Source organism: Taudactylus pleione, unplaced genomic scaffold (assembly GCF_031769625.1).
Source record: "Taudactylus pleione unplaced genomic scaffold, aTauple2 ptg000430l, whole genome shotgun sequence".
Taxonomy (NCBI): domain Eukaryota; kingdom Metazoa; phylum Chordata; class Amphibia; order Anura; family Myobatrachidae; genus Taudactylus; species Taudactylus pleione.
Window position 1 is genome coordinate 1,689,286 of NW_028284832.1, and position 25,195 is coordinate 1,714,480.

Here is a 25,195-nt window from a genome sequence, read left to right on the forward strand (position 1 = left end):
TTACTCAATTGTACCGATGGTTTTGCTATTCTGCTAAGCATTACCGATGTGTGCAAGGTAAAGTGGGCGTCCTTATGTTGTGCTAAGTTTGCTTTGCGATGGATTAGCTGCTATCAAAGTTAAACTGCATGCGCATGCAATATTGCGATCCGTAGTGAATCAGGTCCTATTATACTCGATGTTACCGATGGTTTCGCAGTCTTGCTAAGTATTACGGATGTGTGTAAGGTAAGGGGGCCGTCCTTATGTTAGGCTGCGTATGGCATTGCGATTGCAATCATTAGCATATTTTCGCAGTGAGACTGCGTGCGTAATCGCTATTGCGATCGCAATAGCAATCCTTGCTGCATCAGCCCCTTAGAACCCTAAGTAACTAGTCCTGAATGGCAGCTTGAGCATGCGATAAAACCAGGGCTGGAGAGATAAAACCGGCTCTGAAACGGACGTCTTGTAAATGTGATTCAGCTGAAATATCATCAGTGATTTGTGTACCACTTAACTTCATTTACAGCGTGTACTGGTTGATTGGTCCAGATCACATTAAGATACTCTCAACTCTATGTTGGGGCCTCCGCAAACTAGCAGTGTGCTCTGACTGGCAGATAATCTGAAGAGGCACAGTGTACAAAAGTGCAAATGTCACATCAAAACCCCAATGCTTTACAACCACCGCTTTAATAGAATTTAGTGCTGCTCGGTTTGACCTCACTTTGGTCAGGTGGATAAGTTGCCCTAGCAACCAATCAGCTTTTAGCTATCATTTGTACAGCCTATAAAATGATAGGCAGAAGCTCATTGTATGGGCAACGCCTCCACCTGTACTCTTTAGAAGGTTTCATACATCCTTTCTTTTTTGTGGATATTAATCAGGAGAATGAGGGAGCATCTGCATACCTCCCAACATGACCCTCTCCAGGAGGGACACAATGCTCTGGTCCTGGACTTCCCTGGTAAGAGGTGGGGCTGCAGCACAGTTCAAAATTCAAATAGGGGAGTCACACCAACTGTCATTTCACACACTGCCCAACATCACTGGCTGGGACTCACTGGCAGCTGGTGCGACTCCCCTATGTGAATTTTGGACTGTCCTGTCTCACCTCTGGAGCCTCCACCAATCATAAATTACCAGGGAAGTCCAGGACCAGAACATTGTGTCCCTCCTGGAGAGGGTCATGTTGGGAGGTATGCATCAGGTCTGTCCTCATTATTACATGTGGCACCTTATGTGTACGCAGTTTTTTTTTTTACATTGGGCAAATATATTTTGAGTGGGAGACCCCTAAAAATGCAAATTTTTTGCGTATGCAAAACAAGTCTGTACAACACTGATACCAATCAGCAAGAGGTGCATGGACTGTGGGAGACATTGGTGAAATCCGAGATGCACCTACAGGCAGGGGCTGTTTGGGCCCCCCTCCTCTCTGACAGCGCACAGTGCGCAGTAGAGCCTGTCTTAATGCACGGGTCTCCAGGAAAATGGCGCCCATGCCTGATTCCCGGAGACCTTTTCTGCGCATGCCCGAATCACAGGGAAAATGACCGACCATTTTCCTTGTGATTTTTGCTGCTCTGAAGTACCAGTCCGGCAGAAAGGTAAATATAAACAAATACGGGTGCAGGGTGTGCGGTGTGGGCCCCCCTGAACCCCGTGTGCACCGAGCACCCTTTATAAACACACACCTGCCTACAGGGCCTTTATCAAAGTAATGCAAATTGCAACTTTATTTTGGCATGTGCGTCTATTTACGATATAATTTTCTCGAGGAAACATTCACTTATGGCTCCCTACGACAAAGGGGCCATATCAGGGGTGGGTGGGGGTGTGTAGATGCCGCCAAAATACAATAAGAGCATGTTATAGCCATCGTATACTCACAATTGTGCTTGACTTTAGGGACTGACTTGCTGGTGCTAAAACCATAGGTGTGCTCATGGTATGTGCACGTTGTGTACCGGCACACCCCTTAAGCAGATTGGCTTGATGGCCCAGTGGCAGAGTCATGTGAGTAAGGGGCACTGCACCCCTTTTGTTTTCTTTGGCAATTTTTATTTTTTATTTTTAGTTTCTCAACTACTTGGTGTAGTTTCCAGCCTCCACCCTGACCCCATACATGATCCCAGCAGCTCCACCTCCCTCTCTGCTTGCATTCCTGCCTCAGCCTGTTGTTGGGACGGATGTGACGTTGCATTGCGCTGCGCATACCATGAAGAGGAGCCGACCCACCAGTGCAGACAGACTGATTGTGAAATGCAACTGCATATGCTGGTGTTATATACAGTACATAAATCTTAATAACAACTAATACCACACAACAACAATGGTGTTAGATCTCCTGAGGGCAAACTTGGGAGAGATAGGAAAAGACATGATGCTGTCATAGAGTGAGGAGCAGTGGGAGGAATTAAAAACCACCATATCAGCCTGTTACCACAGAAGGTTAAGTACAAAGAAAGACAATTTGTATTAAGCATTGTAAAAGTAAAATATAAAGCAGACTATAAGCAGTGTCAGAGGAAGAAGGTATATCTTACTAGGCAGAAGCAGGTCAAGAACATAATTAGATTAGCAAATGCTGGAGAGAAATCAGCACACACAGCGGGAAAGGGGACAGTACCTGCTCCTAGGTATAAGCAATAAGTGACAGGAGGGTCATCTGGTCCCGACACAGGTATAACATATTATTCTTCATTACTTTTGCTCAGTATTTACAGAAAAAGGAAAGGGATCATAGTTAAGAAGCAGAAATATTGTCAAAAAGGAGATAGAAGTCATAGGAGACGGTCCTATAGATTTATCATACAATAACAGATCTCTCAAAACTGTAAGAGGACAATGGGGAAAGATAGAAAATATCAAAGGATACTAACGGGCATATTTACCAAAAGTATTTTGCAGGAAACCCCCCCAAAACAGCCATGATTGAGGGGATCCCTGCAAAAGGTAACAAGGATGGACTGCAGCGGATATCTCTGATATCGCCAATATCTGCCGCAACCCTTGAATTTCTGAGTCCCAACCACAAAAGTAGCACTTTCAGATGGCACTAGCCCATAGTAGGATGCTCCAGATCCCTCTCTGTTTCCCCCCCACACTGTATGGGCAGTCTGACGGGCACGCATATGCAGTGTTCGCAATGGGTGATGAACCCGGAAGCAAAGTGATAGCGGTAGTTGCTTCAAGCCCTTCACCAGGACAGAACTTGCTCAGAAGATCTGTCATACTTTAATAAATGCAATTTGTAATTTTCATGACCACATTGCGAGATTTGGTGTAATTATCACGCCCCAACCACTTTAAAAATGCGGTCGGTAATAAACACGCAACTTAAAGAGCTCAAAAGGGTGCCGGTAACACTATTATTCAACCCATCACTGCTATCAGTAAAATGAATGAATTTTACCCCACTGCACAAAAGCAGAAGATGAGGAGAGACTGGCAACTACAGACCGGTGTGATGGACATAGTGGGAAAAGTAACAGAAACACTGCTGAAATACTGTAACTAACTATACAATACCTTCCAGAAATTTACCGTAATATGGGGCGAGCGTATTCATATCCACAGCCCTGGTTTTGGATCCTGATCTTTCTGTATTGATGCCTGCCCTGACCAATGGATTGCCTCCTGCCTTGACATTCGCTGTGGACCTTGACTACTCTTTGGATTACAGCTAGGCCACACATTTGCTTGCATCGGAACTCGCTGTCTCCTTGATGGCTGCCTGACTTCTGCACAGACAATTTCCCTGGTCTGTGTAAGTAAATATATATTTTTTTGTTTTACCCCAGTATCATGTGACCATGGTCAAATATAGAGAGTATACTACGGTGATTAGACCTGGGGAACCCAAGTACCGGTGAGCACCTTCCACTTTAATGGAAGGGGGCTGCTAGCAGCAAAAAAAACTAGAACTAAACTGGTTCTATGTGTTTGTTCTAGGAAGTTTAAGGTTTGGCCTCACATTTATAAGATCCCATACAGAATGTGACTGGGTGAGCAGTGGCGTCCCTACCTCACATTGCACCCAGTGCGGGCAGGGACAGGGAGCCTATATTCTGTGCGGCGGTAAATAAGGGGGTGTGGCTTCACGGGTGGGCGTGGCCTTGCATGTGGGGGTGTGGCCACATGTTCAGAACCTCCCGTTTTTTGTAAAACCGAGGGTGCCGGAGGTGCAGGCTTCCCCCGGGGACAGGCCTGTGTGAAGTGCCGGCTCCCTCACTGTGCTAGGAGCTGAGTGCTGCATGTAATGCAGCACCCGGCTCCTGTCACTGAGGGGGAGCTAGCACTTTGGTGTCACCTCTCGGCTGGTGACACCCGGGTGCGGCCCGCACCCACCTTGTGACGCCAGTGTGGGTGAGTAAGATTAGAGATCCAGGTAAAGGGGTTAGATGAGGTCTGTCTATTTCAGATTATCCCACACTAAATCCTATGATATAAAGGGAAATGCATTGGACTGGATATAAAGGTGACTGAATGGATAAGATATTGGTTGAGGATAAAAACGAGTGTTGTATCAAATGGAAAAATATATGTTATCTTCACTTGGTCCACTGCTCCTCAATATCTCTACTGGGGTCAATACTACTTGTATTGGATGAAAGAGCTGTCTTAATTTAATAATTATACAAGATACAGCATGATAGACATGCTAGGGGGAGTGGAGGGGGTTAAGCAAAATGATGGATGATAACGATACATTAGAGCAATGGTTTATATTGTAGCAACTGTAGATTACTGCCAAAAATGCAGCATCAAATGTATCAAATATTTCCTGAATTAGATGACAGAGCCCTAAAAAACTGTTGTCAGGGAAGTTGAAGTTGCAAAGTAAACCTGACTTTCTACAGTTTGAACTTTAATAGATGAAGGTGAGCTGGATATGCTCATCTCTGTGTGTTACACCTGAAGGTAGACAGTGCATATTGCAGTTACACCTGGAGGTAGACAGTGCATATTGCAGTTACACCTGGAGGTAGACAGTGCATATTGCAGTTACACCTGAAGGTAGACAGTGTATATTGCAGTTACACCTGGAGGTAGACAATGCATATTGCAGTTACACCTGAAGGTAGACAGTGTATATTGCAGTTACACCTGAAGGTAGACAGTGCATATTGCAGTTACACCTGAAGGTAGACAGTGCATACTGCAGTTACACCTGAAGGTAGACAGTGAATATTGCAGTTAGACATGGAGGTAGACAGTGCATATTGCAGTTACACCTGAAGGTAGACAGTGCATATTGCAGTTAGACATGGAGGTAGACATTGCATATTGCAGTTACACCTAGAGGTAGACATTGCATAGTGCAGTTACACCTGGAGGTAGACAGTGCATATTGCAGTTACACCTGAAGGTAGACAGTGAATATTGCAGTTAGACATGGAGGTAGACAGTGAATATTGCAGTTAGACATGGAGGTAGACAGTGAATATTGCAGTTAGACATGGAGGTAGACAGTGCATATTGCAGTTAGACATGGAGGTAGACAGCGCATACTGCAGTTACACCTGGAGGTAGGCAGTGCATATTGCAGTTACACCTGTAGGTAGACAGTGAATATTGCAGTTAGACATGGAGGTAGACAGTGCATATTGCAGTTACACCTGGAGGTAGACAGTGCATATTGCAGTTACACCTGGAGGTAGGCAGTGCATATTGCAGTTACACCTGAAGGTAGACAGTGAATATTGCAGTTAGACATGGAGGTAGACAGTGCATATTGCAGTTAGACATGGAGGTAGACAGTGCATATTGCAGTTAGACATGGAGGTAGACATTGCATATTGCAGTTACACCTAGAGGTAGACAGTGCATAGTGCAGTTACACCTGGAGGTAGACAGTGCATATTGCAGTTACACCTGAAGGTAGACAGTGAATATTGCAGTTAGACATGGAGGTAGACAGTGAATATTGCAGTTAGACATGGAGGTAGACAGTGCATATTGCAGTTAGACATGGAGGTAGACAGTGCATATTGCAGTTAGACATGGAGGTAGACAGTGCATACTGCAGCTACACCTGGAGGTAGGCAGTGCATATTGCAGTTACACCTGAAGGTAGACAGTGAATATTGCAGTTAGACATGGAGGTAGACAGTGCATATTGCAGTTACACCTGGAGGTAGACAGTGCATATTGCAGTTACACCTGGAGGTAGACAGTGCATATTGCAGTTAGACCTGGAGGTAGACAGTGCATATTGCAGTTACACCTGAAGGTAGACAGTGCATATTGCAGTTAGACATGGAGGTAGACAGTGCATATTGCAGTTACACCTGGAGGTAGACAGTGCATATTGCAGTGCAGAATTTGAGTGTGACTCTTGCAGAAGTCAGTCATAGAAAACAGCAGTAAATCTAAATGAAGCAGAGGAGGATTTGTTTCAGATAAAGGCGTTATCGACTCAGGAGTTGGGCAAGAAGAGGGCAGTTACTGATGTGTCTTCATACTCCTGTACTCACGCCTCCACCCAGAGACTCTTTTACAAGGTACTAGTGCAACAAAATTACAGTGCATGGGTACCCTGGAGACTGGCAATGACACTACATGCAGCTGCTGTGTACGACTCACACATTAACCTGTGCAAAAAGGCAAAAGATTGAGGACAGATACGAATAAGTAAGCAGAAAATAGTTCTAAGTACCTAGGACACTGGAAGCTGCTTTGTATGTGGCTATGATGCAAATAAGACACTAAATTTAGGAAAATGTACAGGAATCGATAAACGTGGCAGAGCGTCCGGACATCTATCGCCACACGGTACAACATAGATAGGTGCCTAGAGGCAGGTTTATATATGCTAAACATTTGTCATAATGACACCATAGAGAGGTCAGCAGTCACTTTTGTACATCTGTGTGCGAATGAGTCTCAATCTGTTTACGAAGTACGGCGATGCAGCGGCCACGGCTTTCTCTCACCCCAAGTTCTGTTCTGCTTCATCTGTGACTTTGTATGTTTATAAATCTAATTCCTGTGCAGTTAAAGTTGCAGTCTGGCGCCTGTGAGTGGCGTTTCACTGCGTCTTCAATGTAAAAAAATTTCTATTCTACACCTATCGCAGTGGCTTAGTCTCGCCGGGCACGTGAAGCCATATGGCACATTCAGGCTAGGTGTATGAATATACATGTGTAGCTGCAGGAACAGTTGCCCCGCCGGAAGTGCTCAGCCTGGGCCAGGAAATCTGTGTCAGAAGATGTAGACCCTGGCCTCAACACATCTACAAAATGGGGGTGACATCGATTCACAGCCAACGCACCGCCCAAAAACGGCCAAAGCATGTCAATCTTGCTACGGCTAAGGGGGCACTGCGAGCGTTCCGGCAAGACCCGATCTGCACATGTGCGGAATGGGTCATGCGCATGTGCAGTCCCCTGCCAACAGACTTGTATGCAGACCATTGGGCCTGAATCAGGCTCACAGAGGGATATATTTACGAAGCAATTTATGGCAGTTCTGGACTTGTGATATTAAACCGCAATGATATTAACTGCAAAATACATCTGGTTGTGCATTTAATATTATTGCTATTGTAAATCCTGTGACTGGAGGACTGTACCTACTTTGGGAAAAGGGCTCTCCTCCAGGATGAGCAAATAATAAACTAATCTCACAAATATAAATCAGCTAAAAAGTGGCACAGTGGAGTTTCTCACACCAAAGCTTTCAAGCTCAACAGGAATACCAGCTCTGTTCATTTGGAGGACCCAAAGAGTACTGTACAACTGTTATCTCTTTTCCTCTTTTGGTGACCTCTGCAGTATTCATGGAAGCAGCTGCAGCTGGGTCCTGGCTCTGCAGCTTTTATCATGATGCCAAAAGAAAATACCGGGCACCGAGTTACCCCAGGCTGGCAGGTGGCCTCAGGAATATCTGTCTAGCACATTAATGGAGGCCTTTTCCAGAACCAGAAGAAAGGATGTGCAGCTCAGATAAATGGTGTTCAGAACAGTCATGGATGCTAGCAGCTGCTTATCTTGATAGTTCTACAGCAACTGGTTCATATGTCTCTATCTACCCCTGTCTCTCCCACCGTATCACACCACTAATAGCTGCACAGATAGTAACAGCTATTCCCCACATCTCTTAGATTGTAACGTCTGTTGGGCAGAGGTGTATTAACACCTAGGAAGGTCCCACAGCAATATTTTCAGGAAGATGACGCATGCACAGAAAATAGCAAAGGCTCTGGCAGATAACATCTACCACCTCCTCCAGCAGAATAAATGGGGGGGAACCTAGGAGCCCGTGTGCACTACACACCCTGTACCCATTATAGAAACACCATTGGGGCAGGGCGATCCTTACCTTCTATTTCATGTCATTGTATGTTATTTATGTGTATCATGATCCCATCAATGTACTAAGCTACATAATATGTTGGAGCCTTAGTATAAATAAACAATAATAATAATACGTGGTGGACACAGCTGTGCAGTGAATGATTGAGGTGTTTTTATAAAATGCAGGCTATCTGGACGAATGCATTAGACATGAGCCTACAATGATACATTTGTCACATAATCCAACTACTTTGATTGGGTCCCATGTGCTCAGTTAAGACACACTTGCGGCACCTGATTTTGGGCCTGATTCAGCAGCGATCGCAACTGCGATTACCCATGCAATCGGCCGATTGTTGCGTTATGGGCGTGCGTATGCATCGCAGTGTGCAAAGACTGCACTGCAATCGGGACTGCGATCGCAGTAACTACACAGACCCATCGCAGAGTAACAGACAAGAAGTACCGTTTGGTTGTGGTGACACGGGGTGGTCTGAGAAATCCAGGTGTGCCAGTGCGTTTGAACACTGTTACAGGGGTGTGCATCAATGAGCTACTGCGATGCCCTACGCAGCTTCAGCTTTCACTGCGTGCGATGAAGTTAGCAATTCCTGAGTAAGGTCAGAGCTTGTGCAAGTGTGCGTGAGGCTGCGATGGTGCTCAATGTTACCGATGGTTTCGCAGACTTGCAAAGTATTACGGATGTGTGTAAGGTAAGGTGGGCGTCCTTATGTTGTGCTGCGACGGCATAGCGATCGCAGAGGATTAGCATACTATCGCAGTGAGACTGCGTGCGTAATCACTATTGCAATCGCAGTTGCGATCCGTACTGGATCAGGCCCTTTGTGCCATGAAACCAATATACTTAATATATAGTGAAGAAGATTGGCCAAATGTGATAGTAGGCATAGTGTTAATGTAAAATAAATTGCTCTGTGATCTGTTAATCTGAAATATGTTCATATAAATCAGTACTAGTGAAATAAACATGACTGGTACTGTAAAGTATTGCAATAATACATCTTCCAGCGGAGCTGTGCGCCGCTGTGACATTACATACTGTAGCAACAAAACGTCTCTACAGTAAACTGTTTAATATGTTACGGCACTGTTGTGTATACCTAGGGGACGTATATTTTCATTATTTATCGTTTTGTATCTCAGCAGGATGGTGATGTTCTTTCCCCCACTGTATTAGTATATATTAATCGGTGTCAGGATGGAATGGAAAAAAAAATCACAGATTGGCGTTAAATGAATGAATTAACTTGTTTTTCATAAAGGATAACATGTTTTAATGGCACAGTGCTGATTCCTCAGCTAAATATCAAGGCCCAGAATCCTTTGCTACACTGAAGGCACCACATTCAGGATAATTATGCGAGAGGATCAAATATGACATGTTGGCGCTCATGAGGAATCTAGCATTTTAATTGCGTAATATGTCATTAACTCTACCACTGTCTGACCACCCGCTGACATTAGTGGGTGTGCACTCACCTCATTAGCTACATATTTCCTGTTCTGTTCCAGTTTCTGCTGGTTTTCCTGGTACACACGATCAACTGCTCTCCTGCGAAAGAGAGACGGTAAGGCTAATTTATATCCATCCAAATCCTCAGCTCACAGGCTCTTCTGTGCCTACCTGTACTCGCTTCTGCACAATCAGCACAAACATGCTGGCCAGAATGGTGGCACCTGATATTTTTTATGACTAACTACTTTGTCTCGTCATGGTCAGACTGGCCTACAGGGGTATAGGGGAAACCCCCGGTGGGTCCCAGGTCCTTCACCTCTAATAACAGGTCCCAGATTGTGCGTTCAAATTTGACATTGTTACTCTATTAGGGGGCCGATTACCTGGTAGAGCAGGGACATGGATGAACATGGGTGCTGGGTTTGTTTCTATAGAAACCACACCAAGGTTCTCCCTCCTGACAATAATTATTAGTGGTGGGGTTAACAGATCTAATGTTTTCTAACACATAGTATATGGTTTATTGCAAACTAAGAATGTAGTTGTAAAAATCTAAAAGTAACAAACACTTAAGTGAGTGTTTTGTTTTTTACAAAAGTTAGAGATTTTTAAATACTGGCTGATGTGTATGCAGAGTGCATGAATGTAACATCTATAAATAATATATATATATATGTGCATGCTTATATATACTGTTTGGGTTGCATCGTTGGGGCTTTCAAAACTTTTCACGTATGCGCAGTTACAAATAATCACTCAACTGCAGGAACCGCATCGGCATTGCATGTGACCTGGGCCGTACCTAGGGGCGTGCAAGCGGTGCCTGCACACAGAGCACAGAGCCCTGTGGGCGGCACCATCACTGCCCCACAGCCCCTGCATCTGGCTAGCAGAGTGTCTGGAACATCACCCTGAAGCCAGTATCGTTGGTGAAGTGCCAGCTGCAGCGTCCTATGGATGCTCCAGGCATGCACACTGCAGCTGTACAGTGCTGTACTTCCCGATGCTAGTGACCTCTCCCCCTCGGCGAAACGTTATGACATAATGCGTTCAGTGGGCGGCACAGGGCGCACTGCCGTACTGTTATGCCACTGCTTGTGTGTACCACCAAGGGGGCATTTTTCCTCCTCAACAGTTGGCTCAGACAAGCCAGGGCAATTAGTGCCTCCCTCTCTGCCTCCCTGAAAGAGACTAGGAGAACACACCCCCTCTTAAAGCGATTCATGCACATTTATCCTGATTCTCCAACTTAAAAAGATGGGAGGTAAGGAAGACAACGTATTTATAATCATATGGCACAAAGGGTGTACACAATGTCAGACTGGGGCATGAAGAGCCCACCGGGGGAAAGCAGTGATAGGGGACCATACTTATGGGTGTAGCCAGCCTCCAGAGTGGGTTTGGGTCCCTTTAAATACTGCTAGTGAATGTATGATAATGTACCAGATGAATAACAGTGGTGCATTGAAAATACACAATAGTCATGTGCAGTATAATTCAAGTGCACAGTCTGGAACCTGATCCCTAGAGGAGGGAGTGGGCCCTCAGGCAGTGGGGCCCACCGGGGGTTACCACCCCTGTGGGCCAGTCCGACCCTAGGTGTACAGAATACTGTACTGGTGATGTTGTGCTAGTGCAGAGATGTCTGCAGACGACAAAGAGAAAAAGACATTAATAGACAAATTTACAACCTATGGCAATCCCTACAATGCTCTGATACAGCACAAGCTGATTCATGTGGACATCACAAGTTGGATAAGTCTGTAGAGCTAAAACTGATCACACAGCACTGCATGTTCAAAGACACAGATGATACGACTAGAAATTGCATATTAATAATAAACTCAAAGAGTTGCAGGAAAAGCTACTTCTAGATGTACTCAACCTAGAGAGCATTAGAAATTGGGAGAACCTTTGAAGCATCAAAAGTCAATATGAAAGTGCTGTAGGATGCTGCTTATGAAGTGCACGTTGTTGTGGGAAGCACGCAGATAAGCACTCAGGTCCCGAATCAGAGATGTGCGCTATGGCACAGGCGCCGCATCTTTGTCGATGAACTGTGTGCCCATCGGACATCTGGGTAACCCTCCGGTTACTCAGGATGTCCTGTGAAATCACGCCGCCGGGGCCAGTGCAGCTGCATCCAAAGGCTCAACCTCCGGCTTCCGCACACCTAGAAAACATGCAGCATGGCAATTAGGCTGTGGCTTTTGGGGCACTGCGAGCAACATGGCAAAAACAGATCTTCACATGCGCAGATCCGTAAACATCGGAGATCGAATTGAATTGAATTACATCTGTGAGTTAGGTCCTCAGTACGCAGTAAGAAGACAAATACAGAGGGACAAGGCAGAAAGGGGATGTGGTTGGAATCCCAGTGCACAGAATGCCGGCGCTCAGCATCCTGGTGCTGGAATCCCCAAAGAGGTGAGAATGCCGGCACCAGCATCCCTGCGCCTGTGACCCTGCGGGTAAGTATGAGGGTTAGGCATTAGGGGGAGGGTTACAGATAGGCTGTGGGAGGGGAGGATTAGGCTGCAGGGAGGGAGGATTAGGGTCAGGAGTGTCTTAAGAGAGGAAGGGGCCCGTGTGCATTCCCTGTCTGGGGCCCCTTCCTCTCTACCCTGCGGCCGGCAGCCGACTGCTGTGACTAGCCGGCCACCGCAGCATCAGTAGACTCTGGGCACTAGAATGTGCCCAGAGTCTACTGCGCATGCGCAGATCGTTGGGGAAATGGCACGGCCGCCATTTTCCCGGCGATTTCCTCACTGCACATGTGCAAAACACTGGAAAAATGGCCGCAGTTGCAATTTTCCCTTGTTTTGAGCAATTTTCCCTTGTTTTGAGACACCGGCGTTGGACATCAGAGAGGTAAGTTAATATGGGTGCAGGGTGTGCACCGCACACCCTGCACCCATTATAGATACGCCCCTGGTTAGGGTTAGGCTGCAGGGAGGGAGGGTTAGGCTGCAGGGAGGGTTAGGGTGCAGGGAGGGAGGGTTAGGCTGCAAGGAGGGAGGATTAGGCTGCAAGGAGGAGAGGGTTAGGGTTATGGCTGCAGGAGAGGTTACGGTTAGGCTGCCGGGAGGGTTAGAGTTAGGCTGCAGGAGGAGAGGTTAGAGTTAGGCTGCAGGAGGAGAGGTTAGAGTTAGGCTGCAGGAGGAGAGGTTAGGGTTAGGCTGTGGGGAGGGAGGGTTAGGCTGTGGGGAGGGAGGGTTAGGCTGCAGAAGGAGAGGTTAGAGTTAGGCTGCTGGAGGAGAGGTTAGGGTTAGGCTGTGGGGAGGGAGGGTTAGGCTGCAGAAGGAGAGGTTAGAGTTAGGCTGCTGGAGGAGAGGTTAGGCTGTGGGGAGTGAGGGTTAGGGTTAGGCTGTGGGGAGGACGGGTTAGGCTGCAGGAGGAGAGGTTAGGGTTAGGCTGCCGGGAGGGAGGGTTAGGCTGCCGGGAGGGTTAGGGTTAGGCTGCAGGAGGAGAGGTTAGAGTTAGGCTGCAGGAGGAGAGGTTAGGCTTAGGCTGCGAGAAGGGACGGTTAGGATTAGGCTGCAGGAGGAGAGGTTAGAGTTAGGCTGCAGGTGGAGAGGTTAGGGTTAGGCTGTGGGGAGGGAGGGTTAGGGTTAGGCTGCCGGGAGGGTTAGGGTTAGGCTGCAGGAGGAGAGGTTAGTGTTAGGCTGCAGGAAGAGAGGTTAGTGTTAGGCTGCGAGAAGGGAGGGTTAGGATTAGGCTGCAGGAGGAGAGGTTAGAGTTAGGCTGCAGGAGGAGAGGTTAGGGTTAGGCTGTGGGGAGTGAGGGTTAGGGTTAGGCTGTGGGGAGGAAGGGTTAGGGTGCAGGAGGAGAGGTTAGAGTTAGGCTGCAGGTGGAGAGGTTAGGGTTAGGCTGTGGGGAGGGAGGGATAGGGTTAGGCTGCGAGAAGGGAGGGTTAGGATTAGGCTGCAGGAGAGGTTAGGGTTAGGATGTGGGGAGTGAGGGTTAGGGTTAGGCTGTGGGGAGGAAGGGTTAGGGTGCAGGAGGAGAGGTTAGGGTTAGGCTGCTGGGAGGGAGGATTCGGGTTAGGCTGCCGGGAAGGAGGATTAGGGTTAGGCTGCGGGAAAGGTGGGTTAGTGGGAGGGTTAGGGTAGAGGTACTTACCTTTGGGTGTCGAGATTCTGACTGTCGGGATGCCGCTGTCTGTATTCTGACCGCCGGGATCCTCTACCCAACTCGGCAGAAAGAACACACAGTAGATATTGTGGGCATAAGCATTTCCATGAAAGTAACACAGCACAAACACAATCAGGTCACACTAGTGGCAAACAGGTACATTTTGCTGTGCAGAATTCAGGGCTGGTACTAGACACACACAGATTGATGCAGTGCAAATAAGTACTGTGAACATCCTACTTGCCTACTCTCCCCAGAATGTCTGAGAGAGACTCACACATTTTGTGGAGTTGTCCCAGACTCCCGGAAGTACAGAACGTCATCACTCATTTCGCCCACTTCCTAGTAAAGCAGGCAGTGGCAGGGCTTAATAACATAATTTGCCACATTGCACGCCCCCTGCTGCACGACACCATGTCCTGCGGCACTGCATAGCTGGGAGGGCGGAGCTATGATGACATGAATCGCGCCACCACACCTACTGCAATTACACTCTAGACCGCTCCTCCAGGATCTCCTGGAAGGGAGAGAGAACAGACATTTTGGCAATTATGCTGTATATATAGGGGCCATTGATAATGGGAGAGAAAGAAGGATGGAGAGTACTGCAGGCTAATGTGGCTACAGAGCATATACTAAACTTGACACAGGCATGCAGGTAAATTGTGTTACCTGGCACATTAACAAATATGTTCTACAAAAAGAGTATGCAGAACAACCAAGACTACAGAATTATGATGGGGAGAGACAATGTAATCAGAAGCAGTTATCGAAATGCATGGCAAAGAGCATTCCATTATAATCACTCACTATTGGCACGTGCAGTACTATTACTCAGAGTCAAATGGGTGCAGGATTTAGGGTGAAGGAATGTGATTCCTGACATACAGGGCCAGATTAACAATGGGGCGGATGGAGCTACAGCTCCAGGCCTCCAAATAAAATTAGGCCCATCATCATGACAGCAGGATGTTGACTGACCATCTGCTCTCCACACGATCAGCCATAAATCCTAAGTAGTAAAATTGTATTTCTATTTACTTCACACAATAAAGCATTTTTTTTCTTTTACATAATTATGGAGACATTGGGGCTGAGATTATAGAGGGTGTACATGCCCATGTGGCTCTGGCCACACCACACAGCACTGATCACACATCATCTGCTTCTCATAATAGGCCCTTGATCATATTCAGCTCCAGGCCCATGTGGCCCTCAATCCGGCCCTGCTGACATATGCAGTGAAATATTTACAAAAATACATCCTGGCCATCTGGAAACAGCACTGACTAGGGGACAGAGATTCAGGTCATACATTAGTCTTCTTCCCTCCAACATGACCCATTCCATTAGGTACAAAACACTCTGGAGCTCATTCAGACCCGCTCGCAAGTTGCAGTCGCTCACTGGCAAAAGGGCAGGTTATTTAAATGAAGTGCTCGCACTGCGTCACGTAAGGGCGCCCACTATGTTTTAGCGAGCTCCGGCAAAGTGCGCTTGCAAGTGTATGAAGACGCCCCCTTGCCACTCGCAACACACGTCATCTCCGGGAAATGAAGGATTAATCGGGACCATCGTGAGCCATCGGAGCTGCTCGCAGCCCTTGGGGTTGCCTTAACCTGCCACAAGCACAGCAATCAGTGCTGCCTCAAATACATGGAGGTGACGTGTACAATGACGCTACTTTGCTAATTATGCACGCCCTTTAAACAGCGTTTTGGTGGCCTGACACACCTGCGTTCGCACATCCACTTCCCCGTTCACAAGCACCTTCCCCTGTTACCACCCACAAACAGCACTATCTGTTACTCAAAGCAGCAACCTGATAGTGGCTTACGAGCAACCAAAATCAGATCGCAACGAATGGCTTGTGCACGCGCACTGCGAATTATACGCATACGCAGATAGGCGAAAATCGGTCGAAGCGAACGATCGCGCCTTGGCGAGCATGTCTAAATGAGGTCCTCTGCTCCTGGATTTCCCACATAATGTATGATTGCAGTCACCTGTGTTGAACTAAGTAATTGATGAGACAATCATAAATTAAGAGGGAGGTCCAGGAGCAGAGTATTTTGTTCCTAATGGAATGGGTCATGTTGGAGGGTCTGCATTACTGGAGAACTTAATAGCAATGTAGCAACAGGCACAGTAATATCACATCTCAAATCAGCGTCAGGAATACGTGGTGTATGCAATAAGTTGATTACAAGTGATGCGTTACGAGCGTCCCAAAACTAAAAAACAAAATGGGGAACTAAGCGCCTTTAGTCTACAGTATGCTGCCTTCAACTATACAGTCTAGGGGAAAACAGCAGGACCGGAGCTTCCACTAGGCAAGCGTAGGCAGCTACCTAGGGGTGCCAGCCACTGGAGGGCGCTTCTGTGTCCGCCCTAACTACGGAGGGCGCAGGGGGTGCGATCACGCAATAGCAATCGCACCCCCTGCACCCTCCATTTGCCGGGCGCCCGCTGTGTTACCAGCAGGCGCCTGGCTCCTCTCTCCTCCCCCCTCTGGCGCCAGTGGCAGCTCACTCCTGAGCTCCGGCTTCCGGGTCCCGCAGTGCACTATGGGGGTGACGTCACTCCCATAGTTCCGAGGAGCGGGCGCCGGGAACGGCAGCAGGCACTGGAGCGGGGTTTAAGGTAAGTATTTTTATTTTGTTTGGTGTGTGTGTGTGCGGGGGGGGGTGGCTTACTGCAGGGGGCATCATATGGGGGCACTACAGCGGGCTTACTACTGGGGGCACTACAGGGGCCTTACTACTGGGGGCATCATATGGGGGCACTATTGGGAGCACTACAACTGGGGGCACTACAGGGGCCCTTACTACTGGGGGCACTTACTACTGGTTCACTGCAGGGAGCATTACTACTGGGTGTACTACAAGGGCATTACTACTGGGGGCACTGCAGGGAACATTACTACTGGGGGCACTGCAGGGAGCATTACTACTGGGGGCACTACAAGGGCATTACTACTGGGGGCACTGCAGGGAACATTACTACTGGGGGCACTGCAGGGAACATTACTACTGGGGGGCAGTGCAGGGAGCATTACTACTGGGGGAACTTCAGAGAGCATTACTACTGGGGGCACTACAAGGGCATTACTAATGGGGACATTGCAGGGAGCATTACTACTGGGGGCACTGCAGGGAGCATTACTACTGGGCGCTCTAGAAGGGCATTACAACTGGGGGCACTACAGGGGCCCTTACTACTGGGGGCACTGCAGGGGGAATCCTCCCTTTAATTCAGGTCATGTAAATATTATTAGGGCACTGTGTATGTTTTTGTGAGCTGGGCGGAGGGTTTGGGGGAAAACAGGGGCGGCATTGTGAACCATTGCCTAGGGCGCCCTGAAACCTTGCACCGGCCCTGGGAAAACATATATTGCTAAGAACATTCTCACAGAGGGGCTTATGCAGAGCTGCACATTTTGCTGAAGGATTGTCTGATTTTTCGCACTGCGTAAGATCTGTAGTTTAACACAAACAAGTATTAGCAATTCCAAGTCATGCGAATTTCAGTCGCAACTCCACTTGTGGCGTATGGGCAGAGCCGCTGAGACTCCCGGTGGGCTGAGGTGTTGACATGGACATAGGAGGGGGCACAGCTACACCTCTGTGTGTCTTAGTTCTCTTAAATACATATGTTGATCCAAGTAGCATGGCCACAGTATAGTGGGGGAATGGCCAGGGCATAGCAGGGGCTACAACCTCCTTGTAATCTCGGGCCTCTATTGAGGCCCGGTCTGGATAATTGCTACCCCCCCAACTCTCGGCACACTGGTAATGGCGTGGTAACATGATGTTCGTATGTGGGGGTGCGTATTTGGAATTGTTGGCTATGTAGAGCTGTGCATACTGAGAAATGCGTCTTGCACCAGGTATAGGGCTATCTTGAACAAGTAGATGGATGGGGACATTGTGGGTGCATAGATGTGTACAACTCTGCATAGGAGCGAATATCCACATTTAGGACCTGATTCAGAAGTGCACGCTATTGCAGCCGCAACTGTGTGTTTTTCCGCAGCACAAGTGCATCTTTGCGCTAACGCCGCAGCCAATGGAGTCCGTACAGAGATGCCCACCAGCTGCAGTGCTCAGCTGTCACAGTACGTATTAAGACGCACCAACGGAGACTGCCCTATGGAGGCACAGAATCTCCATCTGTGCATGGCAGCCAGTGCAACTGCGGCAAAAGACGCAGTCGCTGACCGCGACATGCCTGCGCTTGGCTAGTTACCCCCTATTACCACCCAGAAACACCCACTGGCATTGCCTTTCTGTGCCTCTCTGCAGTAACCATCTAGACACATGAGCAGTGCAACTCGGACGCATGCTCGGACTGCAAACATGGGCGGCATCGACACTGCGTGCACCTCAGTGCATGCCCCTTGGTGCCATACACGCAGGGAGAGTGTAATTGCGGCCGGCTTGCGTGGCACTGTGAACTGGCCCCAAAAAGAGTATAGAATGGGAACTTGATCCAGGGCTTGGATTTCTGAAATACAGAAGAAACAACCTAAGGGAGGCTTTTACCTGCTCACTTGCTAGTGGGAAGAAGGTTACAATCTTATATATCCCAATTATACCGGAGACTTTATTGCCAGAGAGCGAGTCCCTTTGCAATATATTCGTAAGGAGTAGCAGAGAAAGTATCTCAATAAATCTTCCAGGCCGCTGTCAGCGCTTTGACCCAGGAGAAGACATGAGATGCTGAACACACGGGGAATTACGGCTATCGGCAACTTCACAAAGGAAAACAAAAACACGCACCACAATCTTATTAGCTCAGAATCCCAAACAAACACATAAGGGGAAAGCAGATTAATTTCCGAAAGAAATGGATCAATATGTGTCGATGATAATGATTTTTCTGTCGTCGCTTATCGCTGCAATTTATCATTAAAATGTAGCTGAAGCAGCTGAGTGATATGGTATTACCACTTCGCCAGCTAGTATTGATGCTGGTTCTGTGCATGCGTCACTTACGCAGTGGAACCGGAAGCCTTACTTAAACTGACCCCACTCCTTAAAATAAATAGATATTTAAATAAAATGTTTACAACTATCTAATTACTAAATTTAAAACAACAATAATAATAATTAGGTGAATTACAGAATAGAATAAATTACTTTATGAAAATAAAGCATTTGATAAAATGGCTTCAGGTTTTGCTGGAGAATGAGGCGGTAATGAGTACCCCTATCTCCAGCGAAATCGCCAATGCTGCGCAAATCTAGGAAACAGGTGAATACAGGCGAGAGTTACCGCACAGGAACATCACTTACTCCAGTGTTAAACCAGTCAGCATCAGGATAGTTTCAGAGAGAACAGTAGTTGGACACATTTGCAAAATTGCTCCAGTTATTATCCATGAAGTGGCAGAAGCAGATTGTGACTCTGGTCAGGAGCCTGTAATATATTCATATGCACTAAAGACATCTCAAATTCAGAAAATAAGGCATGTCTATAGACTAGTACAGAGGCTCCCAAACTCCACCACTATAGTATATGTTTAAGGATATACATGATGTTACCGATGGTTTCAAAACTTGCAAAGTATTACGGATGTGTGTATGGTAAAGTGGGCGTCCTTATGTTTGGCTGCAACGGCATAGCGATTGCAATCATCAGCATATTTTCGCAGTGAGATAAGTAAAAATTATACTGCGCTTTAAGGATTACCCAATGGCAATAATAATCAACAGAATATCAAAAGTAAATGCCAATTTATTATAATAAAGGAATAATAAATAAAAAACAAAATATTTTAATAAAGGTGTATATCACATAAATTACATACAGATGAAACACAATAACGCATTTGACAGTAAAGAAATATCTCATTTAAAGCGCTTGTGAACTCATAAGCAATAATAAAATTTCAAATATAAAAAATCAAATAAAAAGGAAGTGCCTTATTTTAATATAGTACAGCAGCGTCCGGCTGGTAGGAAACAACAAAACAATATTAATATAAAAAATAAGTAGTAATCATTTTCCCTCAATATAGCTAAATATTCAATATTCTAAAAATATTCCGTATTTCAGAATATTCCGTATTTCGGAATATTTGGATATGGGAGACTCAACCTGTATCTGTTTTTTTATTAATATAACAGCTTCCTAATGGGGTAAGGTGCAATCAGGGAGATCGCTAGACTCTTCAGGGAGTCAGGGAGATTGCTGCTATTTCAGGGAGTCTCCCTGACAGCGCCGTATCTGGACGGCAGTGAGCCCTGTGCAAAACTGCCGCTCCACTCCCCCTGAGCGCATGCCTTTCCTTCCAGGAGGTGGAGGGCAGACGGGAACCTCCGCCGGCGTTCTTGGTGCGCCGCGCACCACTGCAGGAGGTCTGTTCCTGCAGACCTTCTGAATCGGGAAGTGTGTGGCCGGTGACCTTAGAGGATTCCGCCTTGTGCGGAGGCACCGGCCGCACCTCCCTCCCTATGGCCCTGCTCCCTGACAATTGGGCAGAGTTGGCAAGTATGCTTTGGTGCTCATTTACATTTGGATGTAAGTAAATGTTAGGACACGCCTCTCAGATGTAGCAGGACACATCCACTTTACCGCCACGCTCACAGGTGCTGCTTTCACAATCTCCCTGAAATGCTTTTTCAAAAGTAGGCAAGTATGGGATTAATATAAGCACACAAATCAGTTTAATAAACATAACAAGCTTCATTTCAAAGGAGAGAACTCTAACATATTTGGCTGTAGCCCAGTTTTGCTGCTGACATGTTTGCCCCTTTACAGACCTGCAAATTCTGTTTTGGTGTTAGAGACTGAACAATTAGGGCTTCCTTCGTTTAGTGCCAGTGGTTGGTGACAAGTATGGATGTGGCATGCACAGCTGTGATGTAATGCAGACAGAAAAGTTGCTCTGTACACAGACAGCCTGTAGGCTGTGAGTAGTCACCTTGAGAAGTACAGATTAGCTGCAGAAATAACCTAGTTTTGCACCAAAGCAGAAAAACAAGAGTTTGTTTTGCAGGATGGGATTATTGCAATGAGCGGGCGGGAAGTGTATAAGAGGGGCATCTAGATTACCAGTGTTACATTGGGCACACAGGCACAGCACTGGCATTTTCTGTCTGCTCAGAGGTGGTGTAGGCCAGGCCTGTTATTTTAATGGGACAAGTTTTGCACCTTCTAGTTGGAGCAATGTAATAAAAACATTCAGACAGGAAAGTGACATGTGTAAAAGATAGATCTGATGTCCACTCAGTCATGATTAATTTATATGCAATTGAGACTAGGGGGCGAATTTACTAAAGTGAGAGTTTTTTTAGAAGTGAATTTGTTGCCCATAGCAACCAATCAGATTCTAGCTATTATATATAGAAGGTGCTAGTTAAATGTTAAGTAGAATCTGATTGGTTGCTATGGGCAACATCTCAATTTCTAAAAACTCTCACTTTAGTAAATATACCCCTAAACAGTCTATGATTTTGAGACAATTTTTTTTTAAAGTTTATATAAATAAAGGGGTGGGTCCTAGTGTTGCAGCATGTTGGACATTGAAGTAAATGTATTGGGGCCACACTCATCGACTTCCTGAGAATGCTTTCCGGGAGCAGCCCTCCTGAAAGCCGGTTCGGGGGACGGGGCCGGACTGGTGACGTAATTACCCCCCGTCCCTATATAGGGAAATACCACGATTCACAAGTCCTCGATGAGGGTGCGGGGCTAAATAACCCCTCCTCGTGGACCCGCAAATTCCCCATTAAGTCTCCCCATCCTGCTGCTTCACTGGGAAGTGGGCAGGATACGGGATGTTTGCCTACACCGGGGGTGCGGGAGGCTACCCGAAAATTCGTTAGCCTCCCGCGACTTCTGGGAGTGTAGGCAAGTATGATTTGGGCAATTCCCCAATCCCAGGATGCCGAGGTTGGGTCATCAGTGAAATCTAACATGTTGGATTTCCCTGATTTGCCGATCCCGACCAAAATATGATCAGGATCAGCAGATCGGGGATTTGTAACATGAAGAATTTCACTGATTCCCAGACAGATCGGCATACATGATGGCTGCCGATCTGCATTTCCAACCAGCAAATCGTCGGTTTCGGTCTGATTGTGGAAACGGCTGGGTATGGGGTCCTTAGTTCTCCATACTTTACCCCACTCTTGGCTGTGCATTTTTTGGTGCATCCTCAAACATGGAAATGCAGTTACAAGGATTGGGAAATGGCGCGCAGGGTTACCGATTAGTCACACTAGTGAAAATAAAGTATCCTATTAGTGGTGTCAGTATGAGGTGTACACAATTATCAAAGTAGACGGTTCTGTAAAGCTGGGTACACACTATACGATAAATTGACCAATCTTACAATCCGCAATGGATCATCGTTTGATGAATTGTGTTCTCGCATCTTCCCATCTGATGTGCTGCACCTCAGATGGGACTATTCAATGTACGATGTGGTGCAGTAACATTAATCCTGTAATGATAGATCGTGTCATCGTACAGTGGATCGTGTAGTGTGTACGCGGACACGATCTACAGTATATCGTTACATCGTATCGGACTGTGTGTGCGTGTATCCAGCTTTAGAAAGTGGAAAACATCTATTCCTTTTTGTAGGATTAAACAAAAAGTTAAAGTCTTCTTTAAAGCTGAGTCTAAGCCCTGTGCAGGGCATTCTTATTTTGGGAGGTCGAGGGCAATGTGGTACAAAAAAATCAGTCCTTGCGTCCAACTGACACCAGCACACAGTGCATGTATGCACCCAAAAAATGACCTTTAATCTAATGATGCCTGCATGTTGTCCTTCTATTGGTCTCTCTGCCAGCGCAGTACTTGGTGGCCTCCAACTACAGAAGATACAGCAACAGTGGACCAAGACTATTACTAATAAGGCTAAAGGAGGGTAGGCCGCTCATTTATAAAATAACATAAAATCCTTGGGTTCCCAGACCAGCCTTGGTCCTACACCCAGACCAGCCTTGATCTTACACCCAGAAAAGCCTTGGTCCTACACCCAGACCAGCCTTGGTCCTACACCCAGACCAGCCTTGGTCGGACACCGAGACCAGCCTTGGTCGGACACCCAGACCAGTCTTGGTCGGACACCCAGACCAGTCTTGGTCGGACACCCAGACACATATATCCTCCTGGCAACTGCAGATTGCCCATATATGCCCCATAGGTAGATATCAGTTTCTCTTTAACAAAATAACATATGTTTATTAGAGTCATATACTATATAATACACTGATACTTTTACTTGTACAATTAGACCTGACAGCTAAGTAGAAAATAGTAGTTAATCATTTTGAATGTATAAAATCATAATTTCGTAAATGACTTCTCTACATGTCTGCCTGATTAACTATTAACTCATTAATCCCTCCAATGTCTTTAGGATACTAATTTCTGGTCCTCTGGTTTGTCTTTTGTAACAATCATAATCATTCATTATAGGAACCACAGTGGGTGCACAGCAAGGGGATTGAGCGCCCCACGCTGGTAGAGGGGGAAAGTTCTTTATCCTTGTCTGCCATCATCCTTGATTTGACCACCAGAGCACAAGAAGTACAAAGCAGGATGTTATTTCAAATGCCTAAACAAAAATAGGTCAGAGTGACCCTGAGCCGTGGCCCCTTCCAGGTGGGTGTCTGGGATATTGGATTCATACGGAATAGTATACAGCATAATGTAGAACGACGAGCATTAACCCATTCAGAAAACAGAATGTGATTATGTGCACTGACTGTACATGAAATGTGAGTTGTTTTTTATACTATATATTTCTGATTTGGCTGTGGCCCCTGGAACCAGTATTCTAAGCAATTCCGTGCAGACCCGCACTATAATTACCAAAATTTGCACAGTTTAACTGTTTAAGCCACGTCAGCAGGGGCAAAATATTTATTATGTGCTAGAGGTTCTCCAAAATAAAATGCCCCCAGGCAAAATCACGCCTTATGTGTTCCCAGTAAACACTTCCCAAACTAGGAAATAAAATCCGAGCACACAGACTCAGTGCAGTATTACCAGACACGGTAAAAATGGTTAACAGTACAGAACTGCTTCTATGCCTCTAATGGCAGAAATTGAAGGCAGGGGGTATCGGATCAGTAGAACATTCTTGGGGGGGGACACAAAAAAAGAAACAAATCTAGGGCGATTAGACAGAGCTGAGAGAAGAAAATAATTATCCAGAGATAGAGAGAAGCAACCACGACTTATAATGAGGTTTCGCTGATCGACAAGAGAGAGAGAAAACGCTACAGAAGAAAAAAAAAAAAGATAATTGCTTGATAGATTCTATTACTTTTTTAGAAACAGAGATGGTAAATGATGGCTAAGTGTATTTAATTAGAGAGGGGGTGTCTGCTGGCTGCCAGATCCTCAGAAGCAGTCAGAGTGCAGGTGTGAGGGAGAACAGTAACACTTTGTGTCTATGTGGGGGTAGGGATGCTCCCTATTCTAGCAGAGGCGGCAGTGAGAACCTTCTGTAAGAGAATGGCGTTACCCGGGCTAGCGAGGACTGCCCATCCCAGCAATTAGAATTTGATGGGGCAAAAATACATGTTTCCTCTAATTAATGATACATGTAACTTAGTTCTTGGGATGACTGAAGTCCATTTGTTTCTTCTGTGTTTTCAATGAGCCACAGAACCTGTATAATTTGTGTGTGTGGATAATTAGAGGATGGGTTGATAACTTCAGCTACGTAGCTCTCTATTATGTTCCCAATACACTCCAACTGAGGACCAAGTTAATAGTTTTTATTTCTCACTATAGACAGAAGCTGCACCAAGACCTTTCTTAAGCAATATCTTAATTCTCATGTCTGGAGTGTACAACAGGAACAGTAAAAATGGTTGTGGTATAATAGAGCGACAACACCAGATGGTAGCACTTAGTATTCTGGGGAAAAGGGATCAGACTTGCTGACTGAATGAGAGAAGGATAGTACAGGGTGACAATCAGAGGGTGGAGGGCCCTGCTTGTGAGAGCTAACAGTCTAAAGGTTTGGGGGCTAAAAGTGGAAGGAGGGCTGGCAGGCTTCAATGAACAGTTGAGCATGGATGAGGAAGTGGGAGGAGGTAATTAGCAGGGGGCAATGTGACAATCTGAGGAAGAGCAGAGAGAATGAGTGTTTATTGGGATGAGGTAGCAGATATAGGGATACATTTAATATGCCGGCGGACGGCTCCAGGGCATCGATATACCAATGCTGGAATCCTGATGCCCGGCATAATGTTGACGCCGCTATCCCGAAGACATCAGGATACCGACGTCGGCATCCCGAAGGAAAGTATACGTGTAAGTATTACA

At 46.4% G+C, this 25,195-nt stretch overlaps 1 protein-coding gene across 1 annotated transcript in view; it reads right to left on the bottom strand.

The window, feature by feature from the left end:
• LOC148506064 (serine/threonine-protein kinase Nek11-like) overlaps window positions 1–25,195 on the bottom strand; it is a 341,598-nt gene that overhangs the window by 91,185 nt on the left and 225,218 nt on the right. Inside the window, exon 10 of the mRNA XM_088447334.1 lies at window positions 9,787–9,859. Within this exon, the coding sequence (XP_088303460.1) occupies window positions 9,787–9,859 (73 nt within the window). The remainder of the gene's footprint in view (window positions 1–9,786; window positions 9,860–25,195) is intronic.